This window comes from Lithobates pipiens, unplaced genomic scaffold (genome assembly GCF_037356315.1).
Source record: "Lithobates pipiens isolate NorthernLeopardFrog02 unplaced genomic scaffold, aLitPip1_a1.2 Scaffold_27, whole genome shotgun sequence".
Classification (NCBI taxonomy): Eukaryota; Metazoa; Chordata; class Amphibia; order Anura; family Ranidae; genus Lithobates; species Lithobates pipiens.
In genome coordinates, this window is record NW_027507788.1 from 21,766,858 (window position 1) to 21,784,107 (window position 17,250).

At 42.8% G+C, this 17,250-nt stretch overlaps 1 protein-coding gene across 1 annotated transcript in view; it reads left to right on the forward strand.

The window, feature by feature from the left end:
• The window catches only part of LOC143933385 (cell adhesion molecule CEACAM2-like), a gene marked incomplete at its 5' end in the record, with an annotated part of 37,936 nt that extends 21,876 nt beyond the window's left edge, over nt 1-16,060 (forward strand). The window contains 2 exons of the mRNA XM_077456252.1: nt 8,159-8,188; nt 15,964-16,060. Coding sequence (XP_077312378.1) covers nt 8,159-8,188; nt 15,964-16,060 — 127 coding nt within the window. The remainder of the gene's footprint in view (nt 1-8,158; nt 8,189-15,963) is intronic.
• Nucleotides 16,061-17,250: the final 1,190 nt, after the last annotated feature.

Sequence of the window (17,250 nt, forward strand, 5' to 3'; positions counted from 1 at the left end):
TAATAAGGCAAGCACCTTGGTTTTGCTGCCAAACAGTAAGAGGGAGGCTCCAATGCTAAACTGAATGGTAATATGTCTTATCCTACATCTTTCCATCTTTAGATGAGTTTTACAGAATGATCATTCTTCCAATGATATTGTCAGACTGCTATTTTGTAACTATTCCATTACTATCAAATGTTCTCCTTATCATCTTTGTAAAATGTATCTCTATAAGCTACAAATGTATTTCACCATATTAGAAACTCACAACCTTTTTTCTTTGCAGGCAATCAAACAGTGCAAAAAATGGTAAGTTCCTACAGACCTAAAACAATATCTATACTCTGACCAATCATTTATTTTCTTAATTAATGGGAATTAAACCAACTTAGATAAACTTACTTTTGCTCTCCTCTGACCCAGAAACAGTTGAAAGTGGGCTAAATCCCACTGTCAGCTGATGTTACAGATCTGCTCCAGGCTCTAGAATGATCCTGACCATGATGTTGAGGTCTATCCAGATGCCTGATTGGCAGTTGGCTAATCCTTGTAGTGACGCTGAAAGCCTGAGCCAGCCGCTCCTGCCCCCTTGCCAGCCCGGAACTCCAGCGAGCTTTGCAGGGGCGTAGTGGAGATTGCTGACTGACAGTCATCGCTCTCTGCTCTGAGCAGATGGAGAACTGAGCAATCAGCGATCATGTGATCACTCAGTTGTAGGGTTTAGAGTCAGCAAGGGACAGCTGCAACAACACATCCATGCTGCAGCAGGGATGCTTACATTTTTTTAGATTTACCGTATATACTCGAGTATAAGCCGAGATTTTCAGCCTCTTTTTTGAGGCTGAAAGTGCCCCCCTCGGCTTATACTCGAGTCATCGCTGTCTGCCCGCTCGATCAGCGTGTCGAGCAGACAGACAGCGGCCATTCTATAATTCAAAAGCCGCGCCTCCGGCGCCGCCTTCGCCTGTGATAGGCGGAACACTGAATTTCCCAGCAGCCTGTGTTCCGCCTATCACGGACATCGTATCATCCTCGTACTACGGACGAGGATGATACGATGTCCGTGATAGGCGGAACACAGGCTGCTGGGAAATTCAGTGTTCCGCCTATCACAGGCGAAGGCGGAGGCGCGGCTTTTGAATTTTACAATGGCCGCCGAGGCGCCGACGAAGAGGGCACGGGACGGAGGCAAGGCAAGGCACGGCACGGCACGGCACGGGACGGGACGGGACGGGACGGAGGCAAGGCAAGGCACGACACGGGACGGAGGCAAGGCACGGCACGGGACGGAGGCAAGGAGGCAAGGCACGGGACGGAGGCTCGGGACAAAGGCTCGGGACACAGGTAGGCTGGACACACACACACACACACACACACACACACACACACACACACACACACACACACATGGATGGAGACACACACACACAGGGATGGATACACACACACACAGGGATGGATGGATGGATGGATGGATGGATGGAGACACACACACACAGGGATGGATGGATGGAGACACACACACACAGGGATGGATGGATGGATGGATGGAGACACACACACACAGGGATGGATGGATGGATGGACACACACACACACAGGGATGGATGGACGGACACACAGGGATGGACGGACACACAGGGATGGACGGACACACAGGGATGGACGGACACACACACAGGGATGGACAGGCATGTCTCACCCTCGGCTTATACACGAGTCAATAAGTTTGCCAGTTTTTTTGGGGGTAAATTGGGGGCCTCGGCTTATATTCGGGTCGGCCTATACTCGAGTATATACGGTACATACTTTTCCTTTAAAGTGCTATTGAAGGTTTGGCTTTAAAAAAGCAGTGCAGTGGCTTTGCCCAGAGCAGCTCCGATCCTCCTCTTCTTGGGTCCCCCGCCGGCGCTCCTCGCTCCTCTACCTTGACCAGTGGGGAGCTTGCTATTGAGGCACTGGTGCATGCTCGCTCCCAAGCCCTGCTCTATGCATCCATAAGACACATAGAGTCGTGGCTCAGTCCCACCCCTCCACTCTTTCCTCATTGGATCACTGGCTGTGATTGACAGCAGTGGCAGCTAATAGCTGCCACTGCTGTCTCAGCCGTTGAGGTAGGGAGACTCGAAACAGCCGAGGCTCTCGTGCATATTGCTGGATCGAGATGCAGCTCAGGTGAGTATTAGGGGGAGCTGCACACAGAAGGTTTTTTTTACCTTCATGCATAGAATGCATGAAGGTAAAACATCTTCAGCCTTTAAAACCACTTTTAGCATTGTTTGATTATTTTACTTTTTTTTTTGTGGTATTATTTTGCATTATAATATTAAATTGTTCTTCTTCTCCAGAAAACCCAGTATATGAAAATGTAAGTGCTTCTCAATCACATACTTCTGAAACTGCTCAGCCAGAAATTACTGTAATAACTCTGTTTATTTTATTTATTTTTTATGTTTATTTATTGCATATTAGAAATAATATATTCAGGTTTAAGTTTTTGCCTTAATGTATTCTCTGCATTTAGATAAATACCTTTCATTATCATCTCCCCCCAGACCCCCCTTAAACACTTACCTGAGTCCATTCTCGATCCAGCACTGTGCCCGCCTGTTGTAGCTCTTCTCTCCTTTTCCTGGTCTCACTAGAGGTTTTGATGACATTTTTACACCATTGTCGGCTGTTTTTTGGCCACAGGAGTGCAGTAATTAATGCCCACAAGAGAAGCATGACAAAAAAAGCCATACTTCTCTTTTAATGTCAGACCTCCTCAATAAGTTGCTAAGCTGGATTGTCACTCTTACCCCTAAGACAGGTGGCCAGTCACTATAGCTAGCTTCTGTGTTATTCACCTATAGCAGCCCCCTTTCCCATAAGGTAAGCAGGCCTACCGGTACTTGGTGGCCCCTAGGACTTGCTATAGACAATGCTATAGTGCCTGGCTACGACACCAGGGCAGGCACAAACTGAGCAAAGCAAACAGATATGCAATCTGTAGTCAAAAGGCAGGTCGAGTTCAGAGAATAATCGTTATCCGATCCGAGGTCATCAACAAGGGAATCCAACCTAGCAGGCAGAGGAACAGGGCATACAGGTAGCTCGGTCTGCGGGCAGGGGGCTTATCGGAATCTGGAAGCCCCCTTTAACAAGGGGACCCCCAGATCCCGCCCCCCCTTGTGAAATGGTAAGGGGGTACAAAAGTACCCTTATCATTTCACAAAAAAAGTGTCAACATTTTTAGAAATGACAAGAGGCCGTTTTTGACAATTCCTTTATTTAAAGTCTTCTTCTTTCCATCTTCTTCGGGTCTTCTTCCTTCTTCTTTCCATCATCCTTCGGTGTCTTCCTCCATCTTCTTCTTCCTCTGCTTCTTCCTCCGATCCTCTGCTTCTTGCTACGGTGTTCTCGTCTGGCATCTTCCTCCACGGCATCTTCTTCCCTGCTTCGTTCTCGGGCCGCTCCGCATCAATGGGAGGCTCCCGCTGTGTGACGCTTCTCTTCTTCTGACAGTTCTTATATAATGGAGGGTGGGGCCACCCGTGACCCCACCCCCCACCCCCCCCCTCTGATGCATGGTTCCATTATATAAGTGTCAGAAGAAGAGGAGCATATATCCGTGTGAAATAAGAATTCTACAAACCTTTGCAAGATATCAATCATAACAGTAGGGTGCGCCCTATTCCCATTTTAATTTTGTCTTTGAACTGTGCCAGATACAACTGCATTGATATGTGATCGTTAAAAAAACATTATATATATATATATATATATATATACCGTATTTGCTGGCGTATAAGACAACCTTTAACAGTAAAAAAAAATGAGAAAAAAGCTGGGGTCGTCTTATACGCCGAATATAAAGCCGAATACTCGCCGAGTGTGCGGTAATACTGTATACATTCAATATACACTGCTGAGCCAATCCCGGCGAGCGATGTATTCTATTAATGAATACAGCGCCTGCTCGGATTGGAGTAACAACCTCTGCAGCCTGCTCGGATTGGCTGTGAGAGTCAGAGGCGCGGGCTGATGATGTAACAGCCTCTGCCAATCCGAGCAGGCACTGTATGCAATAATAGAATGCATAGCTTTCCGTGATTGGCTCAGGGCGGTATACTATATGTATACTGTGAGACAGCATGTTACCCGGCGCCAACTTCGTTTCTGAACATATGGAATTCCTGCACAAGGGGGTCATCTTATACAGTGAGTACAGCACAATACCAACTTTTTAAATTGAAAAGTAGGGGGTCGTCTTATATGCCCAGCCGCCTTATACTCCGGCAAATACGGTATATATATATATATATATATATATATATATATATATATTCAAGAGGGATTGCTGCACAAAAAAAAAGTGTTTTAATTAAAAAATTAAAGCATCTAAAGTATACAGGCAATCATAGTGGTAATGGTTTTGGGCTGGTACAGATCATGTCCTTCTTCAAAACTTCATGCCTATGAGTGACTATATACAAAGTACAATTTATATAGAGAGAACACATCTGCACTCTATCAAGCAATCAGTCTGTCTGAAATCAATTATTTACTGGATCACAGTTAACAAAAACTTTATAGTGAACTTACATAATATAATATAACATAATATAATCCCGTTGTCCCATCATATAAGGTCCCCCATCAGATAGTGTCCGCATGCGCAGTACACAGCAACACAGATTTAGAAAATTGCCGATATATACACACACACACACACATATATATATATATATATATATATATATATATATATATATATATATATATATATATATATATATATATATATATATATAATATATGTATATATATATATATATATATATATATATATATACAATTTATTTTATTTTTTTTTTCATTTTCTTTAGGATTCCCGGGCGATTGATACTATCTGTCAAATGTGGAAATGCTGTTACACCTGTTGATCTTTTTGTTCCGGGATTATATTATGTTATATTATATTATGTCATTTACTACAAAGTTTTTGCTAACTGTGATCCAGTAATGAATTGATTCCAGACAGACTGATTGCTTGACAGAGTGCAGATGAGTTTTCTCTATATAAATTGTACTTTGTATATAGTCACTTGTAGGCATGAAGTTTTGAAGAAGGGCGTGATCTGGACCAGCCTGAAACCGTTACCACTATGACTGCCTGTATACTTTGGCTTATTTAATTTTTTTCATTAAAACATTTTTTTGTGCAGCAATCCCTCTTGATTTTTTTTTTTTGGTATGTTATAAACCCTTGGGAGGGCTTGATTGCTTTTGCACATGTTACAATGACCGACGTGGACTTATATATATATATATATATAAAAATAGGAGCTTTTCTGTACTGGTGATTAGGGATGAGCTTCGTGTTCGAGTCGAACGTACGTTCAACTCAAACATTGGCTGTTCGTCCGTTCGGCGAAATCCGAACACTTGGTCCGTTCGCGTCAAAATTCGCATGGCGCTCACGGCCCACAATGCACTGCGATGGCGCAGTGCATTGCTGGCTCATGATTGGCCAAGCATGCACTGTGACCCCGCATGCTTGGCCAATCGCAGCGCCAGCAGCGAGGAGAGCCATGATTGGCCACAGGCAGGATGCCTGTGGCCAATCGTAGCTCAGGCTGTGTAGTGCACGCCCCACACTATATAAGGCCGCCATTGAGGCGGCCTCGTGTAGTGTGTTAGCATCTGAAGCAGTGGGTGTTCTGTGTACCTTCAACACAGTACACACCGATCGTTTTTGGCTGATTTCTTATCTTGCTGTTGTGTAGTGGTTATTGTCTGTGCCCTGACCGCAGTATACACCACTATATTCACTATTCACTTCACTATATTTATATATATTTAATAATAGAGCTTGCAGTCAGTAGTGTTAGGAGATAGTGCGTGCTGTCTGCGTGCTCTGTACCCAGTACATACCGCTATATCCACCTACATAGCTGTTCTCTATTTGAGCCCACTTGCCATCTACAGGAGTTATTGGAAGTTGTGTGTGCCTCCAGCACAGCACAGTATACATCTGTATATACCCCTTTATCTCTGCTGTTTTCTGGTTATTGTCTGCATGCCCTGACCGCAGTATACACCGCGATATTCACCTCACCTATATAGCTAGTGATCTATCTTTAATAATAGAGCTTGCAGTCAGTAGTTTTAGGAGATACATCTGTATATACCCCTTTATCACTGGTGTTCTATAAAAAAGGCATCTGCAGGAGTTAGTGGGTGTTGTGTGCCTCCAGCACAATATAAACTACCCAACTGCTGTTTTACCCAACTCCCTTCAGGCCATTACCATGTCTGGAAGGCCAGCAAGGAGAGGCAGACAGGCACGAGCCGATAAAAGAGGGCAAGCAGGCTCTGTGTCTAGAGACAACAGTGCTGGTCATGGACGCGGTGCATTGTCATCAGCACGTGGCCATGGGACATGCTTGTCCTTCTTTTCGGCAGCTGGACATGTTGAACCGCAACAGGGGCGTTTAAGTACAATTTTTGATGCAATGCTTTGCAGCAGGGCTAATTCCTGCAATAAAACTAGAGTATATGGCAGAGGTTGCAGTGTGGTGGCACCAGCACCAGTGCCTAAGGCCCAATTTTTCTGCCCCTGTTTAACAGGGACATGTAATTACAATTCTTGATATAATATTTCACAGGAGGGCCCCTTCCTGTGCCCACCCAGAGTAACGGTGAGGACTTATAGTGTTGTGGCACCAGCACCACAACCACCAAAGGTCATTTTTTCTACCACTGTTCAACAATGGCATGTAATTACAATTCTTGATATAATCGTTCACAGCAGGGCGCTCCAGCGCCCACCAAGAGTCACTTTGAGGGCTTACAATGTTGTGGCAAAACCAACACCTTGTTCCGCCATTTCTGCAGAGCATATAGGGCAGGCCCCTACTTTCAAACATCCAACTTACAAACATCTCCTACTTGCAAACGGAAGGAGACAACAGCAAGTGAGATGAAAAAAGATGGACAACAAAACAAATTATACAGGGGTGATAACCCTTCCCTATGTTTTCCAAAAAGCTTAAAAATCGTTTTTTTGACTGGAGCTACACTTTAAAAATGTACCAGTTGAAAATTACAAACAGATTCAACTTAACACAACAAACCTACACAGTCCCTGTCTTGTTTGCACCGCCTGTATACTGCTGTTCTGAGTATATAGGGCCTGGGGGCCACACGCATTTCCTTTTTTAATATGGGTACAGAGTTCCCCTTAATATGCGTACAAGACCCAAATAGGCTGGTAATGGGCAGGGAGGGCTACCCATGCCATTTTTCTGAATGATTTTCAACCATATTGCAGGAACCAGATATAACATTAAAACCGCAAGCAGTTTTAAATGGTGTTATTTCCGTTTAATGTCATTTTGTGCAGGGACTGTTCTAAACACGGGAAACACGTGGCACTTCCCAGGCATACTACAGACACCCCCCAGGTACCATATTTAAAGGATTATTTCACTTTTTTTTTTCACTTTAATCGTCAGTAAAATCAGTGCTCCCGCCAAAACGGCCATTTTTAAAAACATTTTAGGCATTGACCCATGTCCCCTGGGGCAGGAGCCAGGTCCCCAAACCCTTTTTAGGACAGTATCTTGCATATTAGCCTTTAAAATTAGCACTTTCCATTTCGAACGTTCGAGTCCCATAGACTTCAATGGGGTTCTAACGTTCGTAACGAACGTGGGGTCCGTTCGAAAGTTCTGGTGCGAACCGAACCGGGGGGTGTTCGGCTCATCCCTACTGGTGATATATCTCTGCATCTCTGCTCAGGTTCCTGGGCCTATGCACCTACTGTTGTGGCCATTATAAGAAGTTCCCACGTGCCTGTTGAATTTTATTTATATTTTTTCTATTATGGGGAATGGTACAGGAGGCGCTAGAACACACCAAAGATGGTGGAATTACTTACAGCTCCCAATGAACACGGAATAGCTTCAGGAATTATGATGGGGAACATCTCACGTTTGGGATATCCAACACAAATTTTATATCTTTTATTAGACTATTGCTTCGAGAGGAAATACAATTTGTTAAAAAGAACCTACTAGAAGTAATTCAAATATAGTTAATAAAATTAATTCTGATGACTTCTGACATTTATTTGTTTTTTCCATATATTATACATTTTGGATGTTTTATTTTTTATTTTTTTATGTAGATGCAAGCAACTCAAGAATCTCAATATGAGGTAAGTATTATTATCACAATTATCAAAATTGTTTGATATTTCAAGCTTATGATCTACCAAAACCCCCAGATCCTTCTCCATCATTGATTCCCCCAGTTTTACTCCCCCTAGTATGTATGATACATGCATATTCTTATCCCCCAAGTGCATAACTTTACATTTATCAACATTAAAGAGGAAGTAAACCCTGATGGGTTTACTTCTTCTTGGTCTCCCTGCAAAGGTAAAGCATAATGGGCTACTATGCATCACATAGTAGCCCATTATGTGTCACTTAACACAGAAGCCAGTGATGTCACCGCTGTCCCCTGTAGTACGTAGCGTCCATCTTCTTCCGGGTATCGCTGCTCCGGCCACCCACTGCATGCGCACGGGAGCGGCCACTAACGTAGACATCGGTGCCTGTCTTTTTGTAAATATCTCCTAAACCGTGTAGGTTTAGGAGATATTTCTTGGACCTACAGGTAAGCCTTAATCTAGGCTTACCTGTAGGTCAAAGTGGTTTGTAACGGATTACAACCACTTTAACCACTTTCAGACCGGACCATTTCGCTGGTAAATGACCAGAGGTCTTTTTACACTTTGGCACTGCGCTGCTTTAACTGGTAATTGCGCGGTCATGCAATGTTGTACCCAAACAAAATTTGCGTCCTTTTCTTCCCACAAATAGAGCTTTCTTTTGATGGTATTTGATTGCCTCTGCGATTTTTATTTTTTGCGATATAAACGTAAAAAGACCGCAAATTTTGAAAAAAAATGATATTTTCTACTTTTTGTTATTAGAAAAATCCAATAAACTCAATTTTAGTCATACATTTAGGCCAAAATGTATTCAGCCACATGTCTTTGGTAAAAAAAAAGTCAATAATTGTATATTTATTGGTTTGCGCAAAAGTTGTCACATCTACAAACTAAGGTACGTTTTCTGGAATTTACGCAGCTTTTAGTTTACGACTGCCTATCTCATTTCTTGAGGTGCTAAAATGGCAGGGCAGTACAAAACCCCCCCAAATGACCCCATTTTGGAAAGTAGACCCCCTAAGGAAATTGATAAGAGGCATGTTGAGCCCATTGAATATTTTATTTTTTTGCCTCAAGCGATTGAATAATGACAAAAAAAAAATTTTTTTTTTTTTTTTACACAAAGTTGTCACTAAATGATATATTGCTCATACATGCTATGGGCGTATGTGAAATGACACCCCAAAATAAATTCTGCTGCTTCTCCTGAGTATGGGGATACCACATATGTGGGACTTTTTGGGAGCCTAGCCGCGTACGGGGCCCCGAAAACCAAGCACCGCCTTCAGGCTTTCTAAGGGCGTAAATTTTTGAGTTCACTTCTCACTACCTATTACAGTTTTGAAGGCCATAAAATGCCAAGATGGCACAAAACCCCCACAAATGACCCCATTTTAGAAAGTAGACACCCCAAGCTATTTGCTGAGAGGCATGTTGAGTTCATGGAATATTTTATATTTTGCCACAAGTTGCGGGAAAATTACAAACTTTTTTTTTTTTTTTTTTTTTTTAACAAAGTTGTCACTAAATGATATATTGCTCATGCATGCCATGGGCATATGTGAAATGACACCCCAAAATAAATTCTGCTTCTTCTCCTGAGTACGAGGATACCACATATGTGGGACTTTTTGGGAGCCTAGCCGCGTACGGGGCCCCGAAAACCAAGCACCGCCTTCAGGCTTTCTAAGGGCGTTACAGTTTTGAAGGCCATAAAATGCCAAGATGGCACAAACCCCCCCCAAATGACCCCATTTTGGAAAGTAGACACCCCTAAATTTAGGGGTACACTAGTGAGACTAGGTAATAAATGGCGGGTGCCCTGAAACTATAAAAAAATAACTAACCAACCAGCGTCACCTGTAACAGTTATATGGTGATCACTGGTGAAAGGGTTAACTAGGGGGCAATTAGGGGGCTTTATGCGGTAGTATATGGGGGTCCCTGGCGCTATAAAAAGCTGCAGCGAACCTAAATACCTACCTGCCTAACTAGCGTCACCTGTGACACTAATACAGCGATCAGAAAAACGATCGCTTATTAGGCTGGGTTCACACTGGAGCGATGCGGGAACGCCACGAATGCGCGGCGGGTTCCCGCATCGCATGCCTCCCGGCGGCAGTTCACACTGCCCTATGCGAACTGCTGGGAGTGTCAGTGAAATGTTACTGACACCCCCAGATCAGTTCGCATATCGCAGTGCGATCTGCAAACTCGGATCGCATGGTGTGAACACCCATGCGATCCGATTCTGCTGCGGGCCAAAAAAAGGGTCCCGTGCGAATTTGCGGCGGGTGCGGCGGGTGTGGCGGGTGCGGCGGGTGCGGCGAATGGCTGAACTCGAATCGCACAGAGATCGGATGTGATTTGCACTGCAGTGCGGTGCGAATCACATTCGTTCTCATAAACCGCTGCAATGTGAACCCAGCCTTAGTGAAACTGGCGACGGGGGGTGATCACGGGGTTAAACCTTTATTGGGGGGGTTAGGGGGGTACATTAGAACTAAAGGGGGCTAACTCTAACTGCCCTAACAGTTATTACAGTCACAAATGACACCAATGCAAAAAAAAAAAAAAAAAAAAAAAAAATGACATTGGTGTCACTGTGACTGGGGGGCAGGGGTAATTGGGGGGGTGATCGGGGGGTAAAGGGGGGGTGTGAGTGTGCCTGGCATGTTCTACTGTGTGTGTAGAGTGTTGGTGCAACTTACTGATCCGCTCTCCTCCGTGTCGGAACGAAAAATACCGACACGGAGGAGAGAATACATCACTTCCTCTCCTGTGTTTACATTACAGGAGAGGAAGTGATGTCACCGGGGATTTCTATTCGTCGGGAGCGATCGCGAGGGGGTGGCCATGAATGAATGGCCGTCCCCTCGTCCGGGATCGCTCCCGTACGAATACCGACCGCCGCAGGCACCGGGCGGGGGCCCGATCGGGCCCCCGACCCGCGGGAGGCAAGGGACGTACATGTATGTCCTTATGCCTGCCCGTGCCATTGTACCGACGTACATCGGCGTGCGGCGGTCGGCAACTGGTTAAACCTCATTTGCCACTTAGTTGCCCAATTAAATTGTAAATTGGAGACATCCTGTAAGGACGTTATTCCACTGCATAGCTTGGCGTCATCTGACTCTTGATATTTGTTTTCCCATGTATTATACATTTTGGATGTTTTTTTTTTAAATATAGATGCAAGCAACTCAAGAATCTCAATACGAGGTAAGTATTGTAATCACAATTATCAATATTTTTTTGGTATTTCAAATATAATTATGTACATCAGATACATTTAAACTGAAATGTTTATGCGCTTATTACTTTGCATGCCTAAGGGCCTTTTACACTGGTCCATTAAAAAAAAGTGGTAAAAATGCATATCACATTTTTTAGTTTTTAGTGCATTTTTAAAGTGGAACTTCACTTTCCCAATCAAGATTGATTATTTTTGATGTTTGGTATCTACTTACTTGATGTAACCCAATATTTTATATTCATGTTATCTCGGTTCAGTCTTTGTCCACTAGGGGCACACGCACCACCTGCTCGCCCACAGAGCCGATGCGAGTGCACGGTGGTCGTAATCACCAACGGGCTCCACGGGGGACACGGAGAACCGGGATCTGTGTGTGTAAACACACAGTTTCTGGTTCTCTGAGGCCGCGTACACACGCGGGGACTGTTCGCCCAACTTTGTCCGCTGAACAGTGTTTCGGCAAACAGTCCGCTCGTGTGTGGGCTTTCAGCGGACAGTTTCAGCGAACAGTCCGCTGAACAAGGTTTTTCGGAAATTCCGAAAAACTGTCTGCTGAAACTTTGTTTCAGCGAACAGTCCCCTCGTGTGTAGGCTTGTTCGTCAAACTAAGTTCCGCGCATGCTCAGAAAGGATTTACACGCCGAAAGTTATAATGCAGTGTATAGGACGTCGTATTTTTCGTCCCGTCGTACGTGCCGTTCACGTCATCGCGCACGGTTTCAGCAAACTGTTCGTTCGTCGTGTGTGGCCATGTCCGTCCATGCTAATTTTGAGCGCACTGTTTGCCGAAACTGTTTGACGGACAAAGTTGGGCGAACAGTCCCCGCGTGTGTACGCGGCCTGAGGGGAGAAGTAATAGATTGTCTGCTCATACAGAGTATGAACAGCAATCTATCTGTCCCCCTACACAGTCCACTCCCCCTTTCAGGTTGAACACACACTAGGGAACACATTAATCCCTTGATCGCCCCCTAGTGTTAACCCCTTCCCTGCCAGTGACATTTTCACAATAATCAATGCATTTTATAGCATTGATCGCTGTGTAAATGCCAATGGTCCCAAAAATGTGTCAAAATTGTCTGACGTGTCCGTCATAATGTCACAGTCCCGATAAAAATCGCAGATCGCCACCATTACTAGTAAAAGAAAAACTAATAATAAAAATGCCATAAAACTATCCCCTATTTTGTAGAGACGATAACTTTTGTGCAAACCAATCAATATACTTATTTGCAATTTTTTTATTTTATTTTTTTACCAAAAATATGTAGAAGAATACATATCGGCCTAAACTGAGGAAAATTATATATATATATATATATATATATATATATATATATATATATATATATATATATATATATATCTTTTTGGGGTATATTTATTATAGCAAAAATTTTAAAAATAATGCGTTTTTTTCAAAATTGTCACTCTTTTTTTGTTTATAGTGCAAAAAATAAAAACCGAAGAGGTATTAAAATAACACCAAAAGAAAGCTCTATTTGTGGGAAAAAAAGGACGTCAATTTTGTTTGGGTGCAACGTCGCACGACCGCGCAATTGTCAGTTAAAGCGACGCAGTGCCAAATCTCAAAAAGTGCTCTGGTCAGGAAGGGGGTAAAATCTTCTGGGGCTGAATCGGTTAAGGAGATGGGCCGCCAGTGCTTTACATTGAACCTAGCATTTCTTGTCACAAGTGTAAGAGCCCCGTAGTCTCTGTGCCATGAATATATGTAAACTCATCAATTTCATACTTTGAACAGCAATTAACTCATAAGGACAGAACCATATACAGCACCCTTCCATCTAAGACTGGGAAGCCCTGATGGTAAGAACAGGTTTACTGAATATCTATTAAAGTCTCTAACGCCAGACATTTTTTTTATTTCAGTCCCTGTGAAGCCCACATACACGATAATACCAAAAGTATTGGGATGCCTGCCTTTACACGCACATGAACTTTAATGGCATCCCAGTCTTAGCCTGTAGGGTTCAATATTGAGGTGGCCCACCCTTTGCAGCTATAACAGCTTCAACAAACGGTTTACTATGCTTCATTTTGTGAATTAGCAGGAAGCTTCAGACTGCTTCCTATTCATTCATCTGTGCAGCTGGGGCTGTAGAGAAAGAGACTGATAAATCTATGTCCTTAGTCACTTTTGGCCGGAGGGGGACCTCTTGGGTAGGCTGTATGGGGCCCTGTGATTTCTAGCAGAAACCCTGCTGCTCCCTCTTTGCCTATTATCTCTTTATCCTTTGATTCATGGCTGACCAATTCCTCCTCTGCATCCTCTTCCACTGGACTATGACCCGTTGTCAGTCTTCTCCCATCTCCTTCCCCTAGCAACAATTAGTTCCATTCTACCTCTTCTCTTCCTTGTCTATATTCACCCTTACCTTCTTCCCACCAGCCATAATCATGCTCAGTCTCACTCTACCTATTCTCTCAATGATCCACTTTGCCTCCTCTATCCCCTGTCTATGAGCTTATCCAACATTCTCCTCTCTCTTTCCCTGGCCCACGATCCTCTACGATGTGCTTTCTCTCTCACTCTTGCTATGCCTCTTTCTTCTTTGGTTAACTTCTATGCTGCCTTCTCAACCCTTCCTAGTGTTTTATGATTAGGTGTTGTCACCCTGTCCTCTATACTTCTTTCCATCAATAGCTCACCCTCTGCCTCCTTTATGCCCCCTGGTCTTCAACCAGTTGTAATTTTGCCTCCTTTACTTCCCTCTTCCTGTTTATGCTCAGACTCCATTCTTTCTCCTGTTTTATCCCTTGTGGTCCATGCTCTGCTTCTGCTCTGTCCGCCTATACAGTACTTCTTCACTTTACTTCATGGTCAGCTTATACTCCCCCAATGATAACTTTAGTGTGAGGATATACTTAAATCCAAACTACAGTAAAATTAAAAATCAGCCCTTGCAGTGTGGATTTAGTTTGTTTAGGTCTAAGGGGCAGAGAAAGAATATATAATTACCTAATCCTCCACTTCATTACACTGCTGGACCTGTCCTCATAGCATATTTTCATCCATGTTCCAGTGGTCTAAGGTCCTTACTTCATCAGCATCAACACAGGGTTCTTAGCCCCGCATGGACATGATAACACCAAGAGACAGTCCAACTCCAGAGCATATGTGGTGTCATCTGCCTGGGGAGTGGAGGATCAGGTAAATTAAATTGCTTTAACTCTCCCCAAGACTAAATGAGCAGTTAACCCTTGCAGTGTGGGCCATACCTTATACAATCGTCTTATTCAATTTCCTTTAGATTTACCTTCAACTATGTAGTACAAGGGCCTGCCTGATTGCATACAAACTGACAGTGTTTAGGTCTGACCTCATATTGATTTTGGTAAACCTAAAGGAAAATTGTACAAGATAATTGTTTATGTATGGGCAGTCTAAGCCCCCGTACACATGGTCGGACATTCTGCCAACCAAATCCCTCGGATTTTGTCCGTCGGATTGTGTCCGAAACTGTTGCATACACACGGTCGGACAAAGTTGTCGAAAAATCCGATCTTTCAGAAAATGATGACGTAATTTCGTTATGATGGGACTACATTCAGGCTAGTAGCCAATAGCTTTGGTGTAGGAATTTGATCTGAGCATGCGTGGCACTTTGTCCGATCGGAATTCTCTACACATGATCGGAGTATGTCCTATTGGACCAGTTTGTCGGAAAATATTTCCAACAAGTTGGAAAATTTGGTCCGACGGATATTCCGACGGAAACAGTCCGATGCAGACCACACACAGTCGGATTATCCGACAACACGTGTGTACGGGGGCTTAAAGTGATTGTAGATGATAGCCTTGTAAAACAATCCACTCTGTTTAAAATATAAATGAAAGGCAAATACATTATATATATATATATATATATATATATATATATATATATATATATAATTATAAATACCTTTTTTTCTTTTTTTATAAGTGATCACATTCCCTATGTTCTCAGCTGCATAAGAGCTGGGGGAGGAGAAGCAGCAGCACACTGATCTCCCCAGTAAATGGCTGTGTGGGGGGGGGGGGGTGTCAGGACAATTCATTGGAGGAGAGCAGGCTGAGTTCCCAGCATAGCTATAGAACTGACCGCAGTGTGCTCTCCTGCTTAGTGTGCTCATATTTTCAATAGGAAAGCAGGGAGACTAGCAGGAATACCAGGGATTTCACATAAAGGAGGCAATACAAAGAAAACAGTATACTTTCTAATACAAGTACATGGTAAAGCGGCACGTGTCAGGAATATGAAGTGTTGAGGTAACAAAGGCTTTAAGCTAAAAAAAAAAAACTGTAAGATTGGGTAGTAATGTATACAAATATGTTAAATTACCAGAGGACAAAAAATAATTCCACCTAAATTAATTATTTCAGCACATGCTTGCAGAACTGTACACAGTATACTGTATGTGTGTGTGTGTACATACACTATATATATTATGTTTTTATATTTTTATTTGTTTTTATATCATACTTTGTCTTCAGGTTTCCCCTTGGGGTTTTTCAAAAAGATTCAACTGAAATACAAGATAAAAAGTATTATATGTCACAGTATATAAAAGAGAACACATTCACCAAGTAAGATACTCCTTTTCACCTATCAATACCTGCCAATTTGAAATATCTGGTAAGACTGGATTGTGCAAAAAAATAATTTAATAACAAATATAAAAAGTGGGAACACACTTACAAGGGTCACACTTGTATCATGCCCATCATAAATCCATATTGATGTACAATACAGCTCCACCTGTAATTGGCTGGCCTGAAGAAAGCAGCAGAAGTTTCAATGTGAAACAATGTCAAACTGTATGAAAGGATTACTGAGGAAAGGCAAAATCCAAGTGAATTAATTTAGGCTTCATGCCTAATAAACCGATTCCATATTGAGGTCATTGAATTGAATCCAGTTCATAGAAAATTACAATAGTAGTTGAGCACAAGGTTGGACTGAACACATTGTTAATCTACACCTGTACAGAATCGGGAAAACAATAAAGAATGGATATAGAAAGAGTAAGAAAGCGGAAGAGAAACATTAAGAAAACACCTATTATATCATCTCACATCTCTGAATTCAGCATCTAGGCATGCACCAAGAGGACTTGGACTATAATTATCATGATTGTCTTATATTCAGTAGAGGTGGTAAATTCTATCTAGGCGGTCCAAGACGTATAGAATTGCTTATAGCCTTTCTTTACTTTAGGTACCCATTCCTCATCTCCCATTGTAGTTGGCACCCTAATGTGTCAGCCTCTTCGTGTAGGGATTGTGCTTTGCTTCCATAATAATGGTTTCAGACTTTTTGCAACATTCAAGAGGTGAGGGGCAATCATTTATAGGCTCCCACAGGCATAGTGGTGGTATGAAAGAAGACCACAAGGAGATCGTTTGGAAGGGTATATTGTGTAGCTTTAGTGATCAGTTCCTGATGGTGTACTAAGAAGAGGAGAGCACTCAAACTCTATACCAATGTTAGCACTAGATACCTTCCTTAAAGCGCCCTGTGGCGATTTAGTTCACATATGTAGTGCTATACAAGTTATTCATTCATTCATTCATTCATACTGGTGGCACTACATTGATGAAGGGGTGGAAACCTTGTAACGCATCAGCACTGACAGGAGCTTCTGAACTCTACCAATCCTAATAATTGTCCCTTGGAAAGGTTCTTAATCACCATTCTGGATGTTTTAATGCTGTAGTATACCTTCTGTGATGTTTTATTTTATTTTTTAATGCTGGAGATAAGCTTTAACACATCCACTG